At 36.7% G+C, this 15,328-nt stretch overlaps 1 protein-coding gene across 6 annotated transcripts; it reads right to left on the bottom strand.

Moving 5' to 3' along the window:
• Window positions 1-3,532: 3,532 nt before the first annotated feature.
• On the bottom strand, window positions 3,533-14,434 carry LOC131318469 (uncharacterized). Of its 6 annotated transcripts, XR_009197700.1 has the most exons (6): window positions 14,164-14,415; window positions 12,999-13,117; window positions 4,669-4,731; window positions 4,139-4,227; window positions 3,846-3,958; window positions 3,533-3,720 (listed from the first exon to the last, which is right to left on the bottom strand). XR_009197700.1 is itself a non-coding variant. In XM_058348272.1 (5 exons), the coding sequence occupies exons 2-5, from the start codon at window positions 13,065-13,067 to the stop codon at window positions 3,645-3,647; spliced, it is 321 nt and encodes a 106-aa protein (XP_058204255.1). In that variant the 5' UTR covers window positions 13,068-13,117; window positions 14,164-14,434; the 3' UTR covers window positions 3,533-3,644. The 6 variants fall into 6 exon arrangements, 4 of the variants coding, with proteins under 4 accessions (XP_058204255.1, XP_058204256.1, XP_058204257.1 ...); XR_009197701.1 differs by having other exon boundaries at window positions 3,533-3,958; window positions 13,020-13,117; window positions 14,164-14,434; XM_058348272.1 differs by lacking the exon at window positions 4,139-4,227 and having other exon boundaries at window positions 14,164-14,434.
• Window positions 14,435-15,328: the final 894 nt, after the last annotated feature.

The raw sequence follows: 15,328 nt of genomic DNA, 5'->3' as shown, positions 1-15,328 counted from the left end.
AAGGCTATAATAGACTATTTGCATGCCCAGATCAACGTCCCAAAATGTGACAACCATTCAAAATGTGGTAACTACTCAAAATGGTCACAACTACTCAAAATGTGACAAATTTTTAGGATTCTTGCTTTAAATTTCTAGGATTCTTGCTTTATATTTGCGGCCCCACAACATTTTTAGGGTCCACTTGTCCGCTAAACGAGTCAAGATTAGACAACAAAATTGGGTTTAGTTCACTTTTTTTTTTTTATCCGGTTTAGTTTACTTGTTTGGTAAATGCTCTTAAATGGACAAAAAAATTACTCCCTCCATCTCAAATTAAATGTTTCTTACGGGAATTTATACATTTTCAAATCCCAAAAATATTACACCAAATTAAAGTACTCATTGGATACTTTAATTTGGTGTAAAAAAATAAAATAGAAATATATATTTTTGGGGTTTGAAAATGCACAAATTCTCATAGGGAACATTTAAAAGGGAACAGAGAAAATATCTTTTTTTTTTCTTTTAACAAACATTATCATTTTCTTTTAATTAATTCATTCAACATCTGATGTATCTGTAAGGATTTTCTTTGAAAGAGATTAATAAAGCAATAAATATAAAAGTTGTCATCCATGAAATCTTTTCCAGATTTTTCTTTGAAAGAAATTAATAAAGCAATAAATATAAAAGTTGTCATTTATGCAATCTTTTTCAGATTTTCTTTGAACAAATTACTGAAGCAATAAATAAAAAGGCTGTCATCCATGCAATGTATTTCGGATTCGCGTTGAAAGAAATTAATGAAACAAAAAAAAATATGAAGGTTGTCATCCATGTAATCTCTTCTGATTCATTTTGAAAGTAATTAATGAAACAATAAATACAAAGGATGTCGATTATGTTTCATGCAGAAAATCGAAATTGACCGACTTATTCTAGTAGCCGAGTGTGATTGAGGAAGCCGGCACAGAGTGGATAGTCGCGGCCACTCTCAGTGCAAACATTCACATTGCTTACAAAACAACTAACTGTTTGTGACGGATAAAGTTTTAGGTGGATAAGGAAAATGGTAAAATATATGTTATACGAGGTGATTAGTTAAACAAGAGATTATGAATAGATGACTTGTTTGAGGGATATAATAAAGGAGGGATATATATACACACACTTGGATTGTAGGCCTGGTAGATATGAGTAGGTGGATGAGGGAAATTTATAGAAATGGTCCTCCTAATTTCACCCGAGTCTCATTTTCGTCCTCCAAATATCAATTGCAACTCTTTTGACCTTCAAGTTTGTTTTTCGTACCAAGTTGGTCCAATTGATAACATCATTCAACCAAACTGGATGAAAAAAATCAGATTGAGGGCAAACGTTATCAATTGGACCAACTTGGTACAAACTGCAACGTCCAAACTGCCATCAATCTGATTTTTTCCATCCAATTTGGCTAACAAAAGATATCAATTGGACCAATTTGGTACGAAAACCAAACTTGAAGGTCAAAAGAGTTGTAATTGATACTTGAAGGACGAAAATGAGACTCGGGTGAAACTAGAAGGACTATTTCTATAAATTTCCCGGTGGATGAAGAATTTAAAGGGAAAGAATTAGTTTTGTAATTACGTAGCCGAATAAGATGAGGGATAAGATAATGATAGGGGTAGGGTGAATAGTCTCGGAGGAAGGAACTATCTTATCTCCCAAACTATTTTATCCGTCTTCTCAATTGCTACCAACACCGGATTAGGCTGGAAGAGGATTACTCATCCAAGTAGATTGCTCATCCGCCCAAATAGTCCCCCAACACGCTTTGTCGGACGGATTGGGTTTTGGACGGATAAGAAAAAAGGTGGATAAGAGGTGGACATGTTATGCGGGAGGATTAGTTAAGAATTAGAGATAAGCTTGTAATTGGTTTGAGTAGTACTAGTATGCATGAATCTCACTAGTGCTTCATTGGGAAAGCTTTTCTTCAAGAGGGCAAACAACTCATAGATCGATGAAACCTATTGAAGCATGATTAACATTTAAAATTGATCAAGGCAAATGATCTAGTATAACATTTAAAATTGATCAAGCCAACAATCGTTCACCGTCGAAAACCAATTGTAAAATAAAGAAAACTACATAGTTTACAAAAATCTACTACAAATTACACTCTTTTTTTCATCAGAAATTCTTCTATTGCATTCGCTTCACACTATTCACCTCGACAACGGCTCCACCACGATTCAATTCTCCAACTCCAAAATGGTTTACCAACTTGATGTCTGGGAGAAATGGGGGATGCAGCGCGAGGACTATACCCGACAACTCTGGGTAAAATTCCAAAATTTCTGGCAAAGAAATGCAAACAAAGTCAACAGAGCTCAAGGGTTCTTGGAACATTTCACAGCACAAAGAGATGGATTACGGAAATTTTTTTAAAAAAAGAAGCATATATATGCTACAAACAAGCAAAGTAGCAGGGTACGAAATACCATATCCAGCAGGAGTTAAGGTACCAGATCGCCTCTTTAAGAGTAAAAAAAAAGAAGGTACCAAATCATGCAAGCATAATACAATTATCGACTAGTTTTGGTGGTTCAGCATCAGCGATGTGAATGGTCAAGAAAGAGAGCAACCACTTTAGTCAAGAATGAGAGCAACCATTTTAGTAATAGCCGAACACTGCCAACTGCTGCCAACTGAGGTAAATCCAGCCCACGGTTCTCAAGAATCAGGACTACTGATGGACGAGTAAAGGGAAGGTTCTAAAAGAAAACCCCACACCTTCATCAATCATCTTTGTTAACCTAGATATACAGTAGAAAAAACAAAAAAAGAAGAAGATATCGATGGCGAGTCAAGCTTCTCATAAAATCGGAACAATCATTAGTTGCATGGTATGTACACCATTGAGTTTTTAAATAGTTCAATGTTCAAACTAAACTTCCAACTTAATTTTCCCACAGAAGATTTACAATTCCATTCATAAGTTGCTCATTTTCCATTTAGCAATGTTCATTACCGAAATAACTAGCAAAGATACCCAGTTATTTAAGTAGAGTTCTCTAAGGCTACATATGCCCGCCACCATGAGTTTGAGAGGTGGAGGGGAATATAATTCTTGGCCAATGAGAGTATCTTTTTGGTTACTTAACTGGGATGAGGTTGGACACAACTAAAACGATAATGAACCTGAGATTTGATTAAATAGGAGAAGAAAAGCCCTTTTCTTTGTATATTACTTTACAAACATTTTTCAAACTCTAATCTGACTTCAGTCAGTACTAGAGATGGAAATCGATAGCAGCCTGTCACATACTTGCTCTCCCTTTTAAGTACATTCCCAGATCAAACTAGTTAGCAAATTACGCTTCTGGTTCTCTCCACCCTTTTTTCCTCAAAGAATAATTTAGGACATTGGTACCCTGGCTAATACAAGATTAACATTTCTTGGCTATGTACAGTTTACTTTCATCTGTTTAGGCTATAGAAATTGTAAAGGGACAGTATAACACTGTCTAATTGAACTATAAGGAAACTTCACTGAAGTGATAAATTTCATCAAGTTTGCACCACAATACTCTAGTTAAATAGCTAATAATCCAATCAACGTTTAGCGCAAATTACACTGAATGCGAAAACGTACAAACTGATGGAAACTGGCCCCCTCAATGAAATGCAATGAACAACGATCTTGTCTCTATCTCGTAGAAACATCCAATTTTTGTGAACATCTGCATACTACTGCAGCGACAACGACAACAACATCATGAAGGGTTATGACACAAAAAACAAACTATAATCTTCATCACAGCCTACTTTATGCTTATATACTAAGCATAATGTTTCAGGTATAGTGCTAACAACACCTGATGCAAATAATAATTTTGTTGTTGTCCCAATCCTCAACCCATCTACAGGTAGACCTCATGGACACCACATTGTTTCGTACTCCACTTTGCATAAACACGTTCAAATTTCTCTGTCACAGTAGAAACAGTCACGAAATCAATTTCTATACAAGGAATTGAAGGAAATATAATGGTGGTGATCCTACTACAATGCCTACATGGAGTTCAATCTCATGTCAGCAAAATTAAATAACAGTCACTTGAGCAAAGTATGAAGAGTAAGCATAGTGACTCTGGAATTGTGGTCACACCTGTTGCAAATGATAATCTTGTTATACTCCCAATCTTCAACCCCAACAACAGATCCATAGTCCACATCACATAAACAGGTTCCTTGTATCTGTTACATTAGAACCAATGACAAATTCAGACACACAGATGCGTACGGATTCGTGCCCGTGAGTGTCATTAAAGCACTGTTGAACTTACGTGCATGGAAGACTCCAAATACATCTAGATCAGTGGTCAGATGTCTATGTTCTTAATACTACTCGTCTCTCATAGAGTTAACCACATCGCCATTGTTGGATAGTTTACATTTAATTATTTGAGAGAGGCAAAAAAGGAGAGAAAAAGCTCGTATTTGTGACTAAAGGCCGGACACACGAGATGCATGCACAAGTTGAATTTTGGTAAAATATGCACAATAAATTCCGACTTATTATTTGATCTTCCATTTGATGAATGTCTTCATCAAATGAAAGGCTCTGCTTCCGGCGCAACAAGTAGTACATAAACCAACTTCAAAATGTAAAATTTTAGAGAAGAAGTTATGTAATACCTTGCAGAAAACAAAGCGTCTGTGGGAACTTCCTCGCAAGCCATGTGGACTCAACTTTAGAATCTGCAATATCACAACTTTAGTCGGTTACTATATGGAGAACAGAAACATACATCAACCGCAGTGAGCAACCCAAGGAAAGTCATCATCATAAAAGCTTTACATCCAAGATGAATAAGAGAAGGGCAGATCATAATTAAGGGAATTGGAAAGATGCATATAGTTTATACTCAAAGTCATTGACTCATATATTTGCAATTTGATCACTGCTCAGAGATATTCACAAGGAATTAAAAATAAACAAGTCTGCTCGAAGCAGAGAAAACAAAAGCATGATACACCCATAATCATAAAAAAAAATCATATAAGCTTAGTTCAACCCAAAAAAGTATGCGAACTTTCCAAAATCCACGGACATTAACCAAAAGGATTACCAGGTAAAGAAAGAATACCAAAACTCCATTGGTCTGCAATTAACCAAATAAAATCACTAACAAAATTGATAGATCTGCATTTAGCCTAACCAATTAAATTTCTAGATTTGGGCTTCGCATAACAAAATCCCTAACGTTTTATAGGTAAGTTAGCATTTTTCCAACAAAAGACCTAACAATAATGGTGTGAATCTGCATTTCGACGAACCAAAGCTCAATGATATCAATAAATCCCCATATAGAAAATAATATCAGTAAATCTGCATTTTGCCTGACACAGCAGAATCACAGACGAACCAGACTTGATTCGTCATTTCAACTGATACATTAGCAACCTCCATGGATAACTGGATGAAAGGGATATGCGCAGGGATAACGTATCTATCGATCTATCTATATATAAATTTGTCTATACATGTAAATTATGCATACATAGAGAGAGAGAGAGAGAGAGAGAGAGAGAGAGAGAGAGAGAGAGAGAGAGAGAGAGAGAGAGTGCATTATCTCTCTGAAAAATAGAGGTTTGCATAAGCAAAATGGAGTGGTGAAAGGTAAATTATAGGGGAGAGAGAGATCTCAGAGGACAAATAAAGAGAGAAACTTCCTTACGACAGTGAATCTATGTATCATTAACACATGGTATCACTGTCCAATAGTGAACTTCCAGGTATGCATGATGAACCCCATTAAGCAAATGTGGTTGGACTCAGTAGTAACGTTTGAAGAGAAGCGTTCACAATCTTATGTGTTACTATGTTATTAGATTGGGATATCACATGCAATGATGAGGTGATATCACCATTGTAACAAAGTTTTCCCAAGGAAGCAAAAAAAAATTATTACGATGGTGATAAGTGATCGCGAACCAATGATGCTACCACATCATCATGTACACATGGCATCACTAACCAATCACAAATTATGATGCTTGTGTAGTGATTCCCACTATACAGATGTCGTAGTTAGGATGATTTGTATGAGTTGGTTTCATTCAAATAACGGGTTTACGCTACATGGTAGTTTGTGATTGGTTGGATACACCAAGTGCAAAATGTATGTCATATCATAGTTATAACGCTAACCACCCCGAAGCAAAATGGTATGTTGCATTGGGCAATGATACGGAGTTTTACAACGCCTGGTGAGAGTTCATACTACACTGGCATGTTTTCAAACACTGCATAGAAAAGCCGTTGGTCCTTAATTTCTTGAAGTGAGAGGAAATAAAACTTATCTAATTGTTTTGATGATTTGTATTACAAGACAAAAGTATTGTACGCATTTGATATGTAGAGCAATAGTTTTAGTGAATTGGATAATCCAATAATGCTGAACATAAAATGTGACACACCAACTTCCATGAAATTAACTATCCAGATTAAATCACATCGAAGAGGCAACTAAATTGATAATTACCAAATTTTTACCGTTATATAATAAAGAATTAGAATAACTATATAATCAATAATAGAAATAAATACAAAGAAAATAACTTCACTCATAAAGACAAAACAATAGTACAAGAAAAAAAAGGGGTGTGTGTGTGTGTGTGTATAAAGAGAATAACTTCACTCATAAAGACAAAACAATAGTACAAGAAAAAAAAGGGGTGTGTGTGTGTAAAGTTATATGCCAGATATCAATCTTGTTGTGGAAGGCAGTTAACCACTTTCTCTAAATGAATCAAAAATGAAAAGGAAGAAGGCAAAGGTAAATTTAGCATAAAATTGCAGCAAACTTTCTGAAACGATATAAGGCAACCAAAGATATGATCATAGATAATAAGTGTAATAAAATCAAAATGTCTTGCGAGCTAAAAACCAACGGTATAAAAGTCAAGGATACAAACAATTTTATCGAGCATGGCATCAATCAAATCAACAAAGGTGTGCAAAATTTTGTATACAATGCTCACTTCGAAAAGATTCATAATTGCTAGGGATGCAAAGTAAATATGATATGCACGTTACTTTCTTATGAATGCAGTCATTGACTTAGTTGCACGAAGCGGGAGCGGAAGCGGGAGCGGAAGCGGGAGCGGAAGCGGGGGCAGGAGCGAGGGAATATAGAAGCTCCTAAGGTTGGGAGCGTGTACATATATTGTGAAAATAATGTAGCATAGAGTATTCACTTTAAAAGTACAATCATTTTAGGAACTAAAAATATGGGCAAAGTCCTCCATAAGTGTACGAAATGGGCTAGTGTTACAATATAGTAGGATTTTCTTTTCAAGATATCATGACTTGGGCTAGATATATGAGTTCATCAAAAACCAATTAATAAACCAAAGTGAAAATCCTTATTTTACTATACAAAAGCTCCCATCTTTGTAAGGAGTGAGCTCCCGTCAAGCTCCTTAGTTGGGAGCGCAAAAGCGGGCTCCCAAGGTGGGAGCGGCACCACTTTAGGAACTCCCTGCAACTAAGGTCATTAAGAAGGATAACAGTTAAAACTTAGGTAACCTAAGTGCTTGGAAACGCAGCCCTTGTCAACACGGCAATTGAGGCAGCAACTAAAGAAGCTAGGGCTATTACCGTAGTTCATTTATTTCAATTTTCAAACTCGAGATGTTATTTTCATAGGTAATGTCACTTTATTTTATTCCTTCTATAATGCAAACAACTTTCCGAGTTAACCCTCATCTCGGCATAATTAATCAACACAAAATAAGCGGAAAAACACCATAACATCGGAAAAAATGCTTTAGTTAAAGTTCCCAAAAAAAAAAAAAATTCAACCACATTATAGCAAATCTATATATCAACAACTAAGGCATATCTTGAAGCATGGCTCTCAACCATGACATGGTTGTATGAACAATAAACGAGGATACGGTGTGCACAACCAAGGTGTAGAGACCTTGGTAGGACATGATAATGTAACAGTGCATTAACTACCATTGCAATGTGTGATGGATGAAAAATAATTCGGTACTTGTTCATGGGACATAGGCTAGGTGTGAAATAAGGACACAAGGACAACAACTCATTCTCCAGCAAGAAATGGTTCATTATGCTACAGCTTTTTGTCTTCATCAGAATTGCAGTTCAGCTTGTAATTGATAATGTTTTCAAAGGCCAGTATCGGGCTCGCCTTGAGACAAGGCATAGCAGAACGCCTCTAGGCTTTGATTTTGGGGCAAAGAACTATGGAGGGGTGCGCTTTTCACGCCTCTTTTGCCTGATGACAGAAGCGAACGCATCAACAGAGTCGGTTCATCAAAAGAATCGGTTCATTAAAAGTTGAGGCAAAGAGAGAATTTTCGTGTATTTGCAAGACGACTTAAGAGTACTTTTAAATAGATTTGTGAATTGCATTTACTCTTTTCTTATTTTTTGTGAGGCACCGTTGTACGGCGCAAACAATATCTCCCTCTTATTATGGTATTTTTAATAGATTTTATTTTTGTAAATAATTAGAAAATCCAAAGGCTTATGCCTCAACACCTTGAGGCTTACGCCTCGCCTCATGAGGAAAATCCAAAGGTTTATGCCTCAACACCTTGAGGCTTACGCCTTGCCTCATGAGAGGTAGACAGCCTCGCCTTGCATTGTCACCCCTGAAAACAACTTCATCTGGTCTATTATCTCAAAAAATCAAACTAGTTACTTAAGCTATATACGTAGAAGAAAGCCCAATGTTTTCAAAGGCAATTCTGGGGTTGCCGTGAGGCGAGGCGCAACAAAAACGCTTTTGGGTGTTGTTAATTAGCGGAGAACCAAAAAGGTGTTTGCCCCTAAGTCAGAGGCATACACTTTTGACGCCTTGTTCACCCCAATGACGGAGACAAAAGCATCAAAAGAGTTGGGTTTTTTGGGAAAAGTAAAGAGGGGGGTTCTTTATAAGTTGATGGAGCAAAGATGAAAGAGTTTTCATGTATTTGTGAGACGACTTCAAGTGCTGTTAAATGTTGGATCTGTTAATGCCCCATGTTTTGATGCCTTCATATGCTTTATTTGAATTCTATTTACTATTTTCTTCTTGATAGTAAGGCCCCTTTGAATGGTGCAAATATTATCCCCCCCTTTCCAGAGTATTTTTAATTAATTCTATGGTCATACATAAAAAATAAAAACTCCAAAGGCTTAAGCCTCAACGCATTAGGGCTTACACCTTGCCTCATGAGAGGTCGACTGCCTAGCCTTGTTCTTTTGCCCTTCAAACTTTGGAACGAACAAGGTTCTTTCTAGATTGTACTCCTTCCGTCCCTTTTTAAATATCCCAGTTTGAAAAACACACAGTTTTAGGAGTCAACTTTGACATCTACTTAACACTTTTCCCATCAAATTTTCTCTTCACTTTACACTTTTCACATCAACTTTTACCAACACTTTCCCAAATTATCCTCCACTTTATACTTTTCACATCAACTTTTACCTCCACTTTATCCATTGACTTTTCAAAGTGGACACTTATTTTGGAACAACCCAAAATGGAATACTGGACATTTAAATAGGGACGGAGGGAGCAACTAGAAAGTCCCGACAAGCGCATACGTTAACCAACGCACCCATTCGCTTCATTGGTAACGTTTTAAATATATTGTCTTTAAAGTTTGCAATTAGGCTTTTCGGTTGAAGGGAACAAGCAACCAGAGTAATTAATGGCAAAAAGCTCGCAGAATAAACAACAATCTTTCAAGGATCTTAGCCAAATTATTAGAGTAAGCAGAGAGGTTGTAGAAATTTTGGACCTGGTTTCCCATAGTGTTTGTTGCCTGATAAGACCAGCCTTAATAATGGTAATCTCAAGATGTCGGTCCTACGAATCTAACATAGCCATATCAATAGTGCAAAGTTTGAAATTTCGGGAGCTAACCTCCGTTAGGACTTTCATATAGGGAGTCCCAGTTAAATTGGAGGAACAAGCTAGTGGTTGCAATCCAACTGCCTACAACTATACTTTGGAGTGAAGTCCTATTGCCATATATATCAGAAGGTTGGGCTTGATATCCATCTATGTTTGTCTTTTGATCTTCTCTAACACATACTCAAGGAAAGTAAATTCTTGGAAACTGAAGTTGGATATGATTGCATGTACCATTCATTAAATTATAATCATGTCTCAAACTATATATACAATTCTCCAAGTAAGGTTCATCAGCCTCCGATTAGCTATCAAGCAGTGCTTCTTTGTAGTCCAGCTTTGTACTAAAGCAGTCTGTGTCATCTCGGTTGTCCAAAAGTTTTTTTTTTTTTTTTGCTTTTTAAAGTTGTTGAAAGACTCTTATCCAGAAGAATAAACTCATACCGAGAAGAGTCATTTTTAAAATCTAGGCCATTGATTGCCGACATGGATGACCAATATGCACCTGCAGAAGCTTCTCTACTATCCAATTGTATAGAAGCCAGGTCCAAATCATATCTAGGATGCCATCCAATCCAAGCCAATGTGTATTTGTCATTGATCTTACAGCTTTTGTTACATTTCAAGTTAAATGTTGAGCGTACAAGTCTTAGTTGCATGAAGCGGGAACAAGAGAGTACATCCTACGACATAGTTATAAGGATACAAGCGTTGTCAACCAACGCTAACCATCTTAAAAATGGTTAGAAAAAAAAGGATCTAACTTAAAATTCTGGGAGATCTTGGAGTATTGAAAATACGAAGTATGATACATAAAAATGATTGATTGGAGGAGTACCGTCATTTCCATCTACTTCTGAAAGACCATATGCCATGAAAGGGTTTCGCTAAAAGATTACTTTCCTTCCCACATTGTTGATCGAGTTTGGTACAAACAATGCACAAAACATGATGTGAGCAAACATAGTAATGCCCAATAAAGTGAATTAAGCAAACTAATCCAAATGTCCCCTTTCATGGAGGTTAATGCTTGGCAACCGATAGAATATCATTCACGAAAATGGTAGATCGGAGTTTAACATATATGCCTGACTTCTAAGAAAATGGATAAACAACGGTTGAATACAGAATCGCGAATCTAACGATGAAGGCTAATAAGAAGCAAATTGTAGCTGCAACTGAGAAGTAAGCTTCAGGCTTATAGACATCCAACCTTCCCATGAAAGCAAAGAGCACCAAAAGAAGTGAGTTGCCTACAGAATCTTCCGGAATAAGACGTCCCCTTTCGAAATATATCTATATGGCTAACATCAAGCTTCTTCTCTGAATCAAATGTATCAGATGTCCTGTGATCCTATTGTTACACACTAAGAAGCACCAGCACGCCATGCTCACGCACTAGTGTCCCGAACATCTGGGACACAGACACGCCTTTGACCATGTCCCATTTTCTTATTTATATTTTCTTCAAGGACACAGGCGGGATATGCAAGCAAACATGAAGAGGACGAGGGCAGGAGAGAGTTGGGAGGTGGGGGCAATTGACCAGACAACAAATTGAATATATGCCCCATAGGTATCAAAACTCCATTTGTTGAAGACAAATCAAGGGATCACCAGCCAATGCCTCAGCAATCGAGACTCCAAGTCCAGGAGCAGCACACAAGCAAAGATTAGCCGGACAAGTCCCTGCTCGAATCCATGCTTCTTAGTCGAGACATGATAAATACGAATGCATGGACAAATCAGACAAGCATCTATTCTAGCTAAGGGTTATAAGTGCAATAAGATACATCCTCTTCTCGATGGTTGGAGTGCTATTTACTTGTTTAGCCTTGTGGTGTGGAGCGGAGCTTCCATAATAATCCATTGGCTGTCAGATTTGCAGCTAAGGTGCCACCTCTGTTGCCTCCATCATATGACGAGTAAAAATGGGCCACATGTTGCTACATGTCAAATATCTTAAACTAGTCTTATTGAATATTGTTTTATTTTATAGGTGGCTTAGTGAATATTATTTTCACACCTTTGTAACATTCAATGGCGGATGTGGGATTTATAATATGCAGGGCCAAACCATACGTTTCGATCCTCACCTTGCGTCACAGAAGAAGAATCAAACCTCCAAATTATTGGATCTTGTTATTGGTGGTTGAAGTAGTGTGTCACGTACCAATGCTAATTAATTGATTGTCTACATAGAGAATTACTAATTAGGTTTGAGTTTGTTCCAATGTTTGGATGAGAGAGAGAGAGAGAGAGAGAGAGAGAGAGAGAGAGACGATTGTAGATGAAAAGAAGAAAATAATAGATCATTTTTTGTCAATGGACTATATATGCGATAGAAGGGAACAAGATACAAATGAAAAATGTGAGGAGGTTAAGTTTAATGTGGGGTTATTTGTTTCTATGGCAAGGGGAGAGGAGGAAAATTTAGTAATTTATAGAAAGAGAAATTTTATCCAAAATCTAAAGGAGCCAAGTTCAATTCATTTGCACAGGCCAATTCTTTTATATATTAGATATCAAGTAGATTGAAGTATAAATCGTAGGATTTTGATAAAAATTGCAGGGGCCCAGGCCCCCGTATGCCCCTGCATGTGTCCACTCCTGGCTACATAGACTTGAGTTGCAAATAAGGTGTGTTTGAAGTAGAGTATGGTTTGTAACCTTGTACATATTGCCTAGAAAAGTTGACAGCAACACTCAGACTAGTACGTTTTCAATAAATGAAAGGTACAATTAGAGCATGTCGACCATATTCTAGATTTACCATTTCAAGAAAAAACATGCTTTTTTTATCAACACAATGCCTAGTAACTTTAACATCATCCGACTGACTTTATAATATTTCTTCAAAAATTTGAGTTAAGGTAGTGCACAGTACAAATATAGGTCTTACATCTCTACCTCGCACATTTGGAATTAGCTACTACTCAGCCATACAGAATCAGCTCTAGCTTAAATGATAATCACATAAAAGGTCAGTTAGCATTTTCACGATACAAACTTACAAAGTATTACAAACATAACACATAGTTGGAAAAGCCTAAGAACATGGAAATTCAAGAATAATCAAGCAAAACTCACTTCAACGGATATTGTTATTACCTCCAAATGATATGCCATGAACAACGACCTTGCTTCTCCCTCATGCATCTATACAATACTGTTGTAAACATGTCAATGTTGCACTCAACCAAATAAACCTGTAAATACATAAAACAATAGAACATCTTAGCCGAATGATAAGAACAAGTAAACACTCACGGGCGGCTCCAAAAAAAAGGTTGTGTGTGTAACGAAGAAGTAAATATTGGATTTACACTCATGACCATATCAACACGAATTGAGAAATCTCAATTTACAGCATCCCTGGAAGTATGAAGGGAAAAAAAATACAATGTTTCTAGGGCATGCTCTAACACCTCCTTCCCACCAACATGTTTATAACTCATCATGCGACCCACATAGATACCTGGTAGTTAGGCTGTTGGAGCATGTCAAGGGGCACTTAACAAATTTGGTGCATTAACAGTGTATGCCAGGGATTGTGTCACGAGGATTGATCATTAATCGATAGACCAAAGAACTGATACTAGTGGATACTAAAGAGCGATACGGGCGTCAATAAACTTTTCTCTACACTCACTCGTTAGAGTTGAAAAAAATTCTCGTGCGGTAACTGTAAAGTTTTTTTCTCACGTTGTAATGGTAGAACATTTGTTTAAGAAGTAAAGGTTCTAAACAAACACATAGAAGATGTAAAAGAAGATCCTAAAAAAGTGGGATTTGTTGTGAGAGATGGATGGAGGGGATTTGAACCAGAGTTGGCTGTACTAGGAAATCTAAAAGCATGCCCCAGGACCGGTGTACAGTGTTCCTTCTCCACCTGGGTTTTCTTCTAAAGGATTAGGGACTTTCAAATTCCAAAAGAGATTTATTCATTTATTCAACAGAAGATAAAATCTCAATGGAATAAGGCACTGAGGAGGCCTACGCTTAAAACCCACCCTTGTTTCCCATCATCCCCCAAAATCCAAACCAAAAACTTAGTAAAAGAAACCCAGAAGCCAATAGGAAAAAAAATCAGCAATCTGATTCCACAACCATCGAAAACTGAGGTCAATTGAAAATCCCAAGCAAATAAATCACCAATCCGTTGCATGATAATCTAAGCTGCACCCTTGTCACGCAACAGCATCGATTGATTAAGACAACGCAAAACTACTAGTACTAAGTAGATTGTGATTACCTTTTGGTAGAGATTAACCTCTTCATCTAGGGCTTGAAGTACCCCGAAGATGAACTTCTGCCTCTCTCCGATCTTCAACAGCTCTTTAGGCGCTCACAACACTTTCAAAAGCTTCCTTTGGACCTTTCATCAAAAGGGTGATTTATATATAGGTGAAGAGATTCGGGTTAACCTAAGGCTATAATAGACTATTTGCATGCCCAGATCAACGTCTCAAAATGTGACAACCATTCAAAATGTGGCAACTACTCATGATCCAACCGGCCGTAATAAATATACCTAGGATTTCCTGCCTTAATATGCAGTGAGGATGCACCATTGTGGGTCCCACAACATTTGTGTGGTCCACTTTTTCGAGAGAAAATCTCAGTCGTTTGTTTCGGCAATTAATGATTCGATCCGAATTTAAAAATAAAACTCTTTCAGGAAATAGTTTTTTTAAAATTCGGACCGTCCGAAACACTTTTGTACGTGCACAATTGAGCGCCGTAAAGTATATTCACGACTCCGCCGTAAAAAAAACGTTTAAGTTATTGGAGAAATTTTTCGAAATACTAATCTCAACTCCGATCGCGTGTCACAAATACTAATCTCAACTCCGGTCGCGTGCCACAAATATACAAAATTGGTATCTAAAATTTCAGACTTCTATGTTCAAATGAAGAAATTAAAATCCCATAATTGATTTTCAAGAAAATAACCACCGTATTTGAACTTCCTTTAAGTGACCAGATCATGGAAGTAACAAAAGAAACTAGGTTCGCATTTATTACCCCATTGAAATTTAGTTCAACAAGTATAGTATGATGTTAAAACTGTTTTTGTTAATTACTAATGCACTAAAATTTTGACATTGACAAACATAGTTTTGGCATTATTCCATTTTCTTTTAGTAAATTCGTTCAACATCTGATGTTATCTTTAAGGAATTTCTTTCTTTGAACGAAATTAATAAAGCAACAAATATAAAAGTTGTCATCCATGCAATCTTTTCCAGATTTTCTTTGGATGAAATTAATAAAGCAATAAATATAAAAGTTGTCATCCATGCAATCTTTTCCGGATTTTCTTTGAACGAAATTAGTGAAGCAATAAATAAAAAGCTTGTGATTAGTAGAAAACATAGAGCTTTGATACCAAGTAGAAAAACAAAGAAACGAGGGCA

Source organism: Rhododendron vialii, chromosome 3a (assembly GCF_030253575.1).
Source record: "Rhododendron vialii isolate Sample 1 chromosome 3a, ASM3025357v1".
Taxonomy (NCBI): domain Eukaryota; kingdom Viridiplantae; phylum Streptophyta; class Magnoliopsida; order Ericales; family Ericaceae; genus Rhododendron; species Rhododendron vialii.
This window is presented reverse-complemented; position numbering and strand designations above follow the sequence as displayed.

Excerpts from the sequence above, each read along its gene's own strand:
- LOC131318469 (XM_058348272.1), bottom strand. The coding sequence starts at position 13,067 with ATGCATGAGGGAGAAGCAAGGTCGTTGTTCATGGCATATCATTTGGAG. Across the intron at positions 4,732-12,998 it reads TAATAACAATATCCGTTGAA|ATTCTAAAGTTGAGTCCACA; the intron begins GTGAGTTTTGCT and ends GTGATATTGCAG. Across the intron at positions 3,721-3,845 it reads AAAATTATTATTTGCATCAG|TAGTATGCAGATGTTCACAA; the intron begins GTGTTGTTAGCA and ends TTGTCGCTGCAG.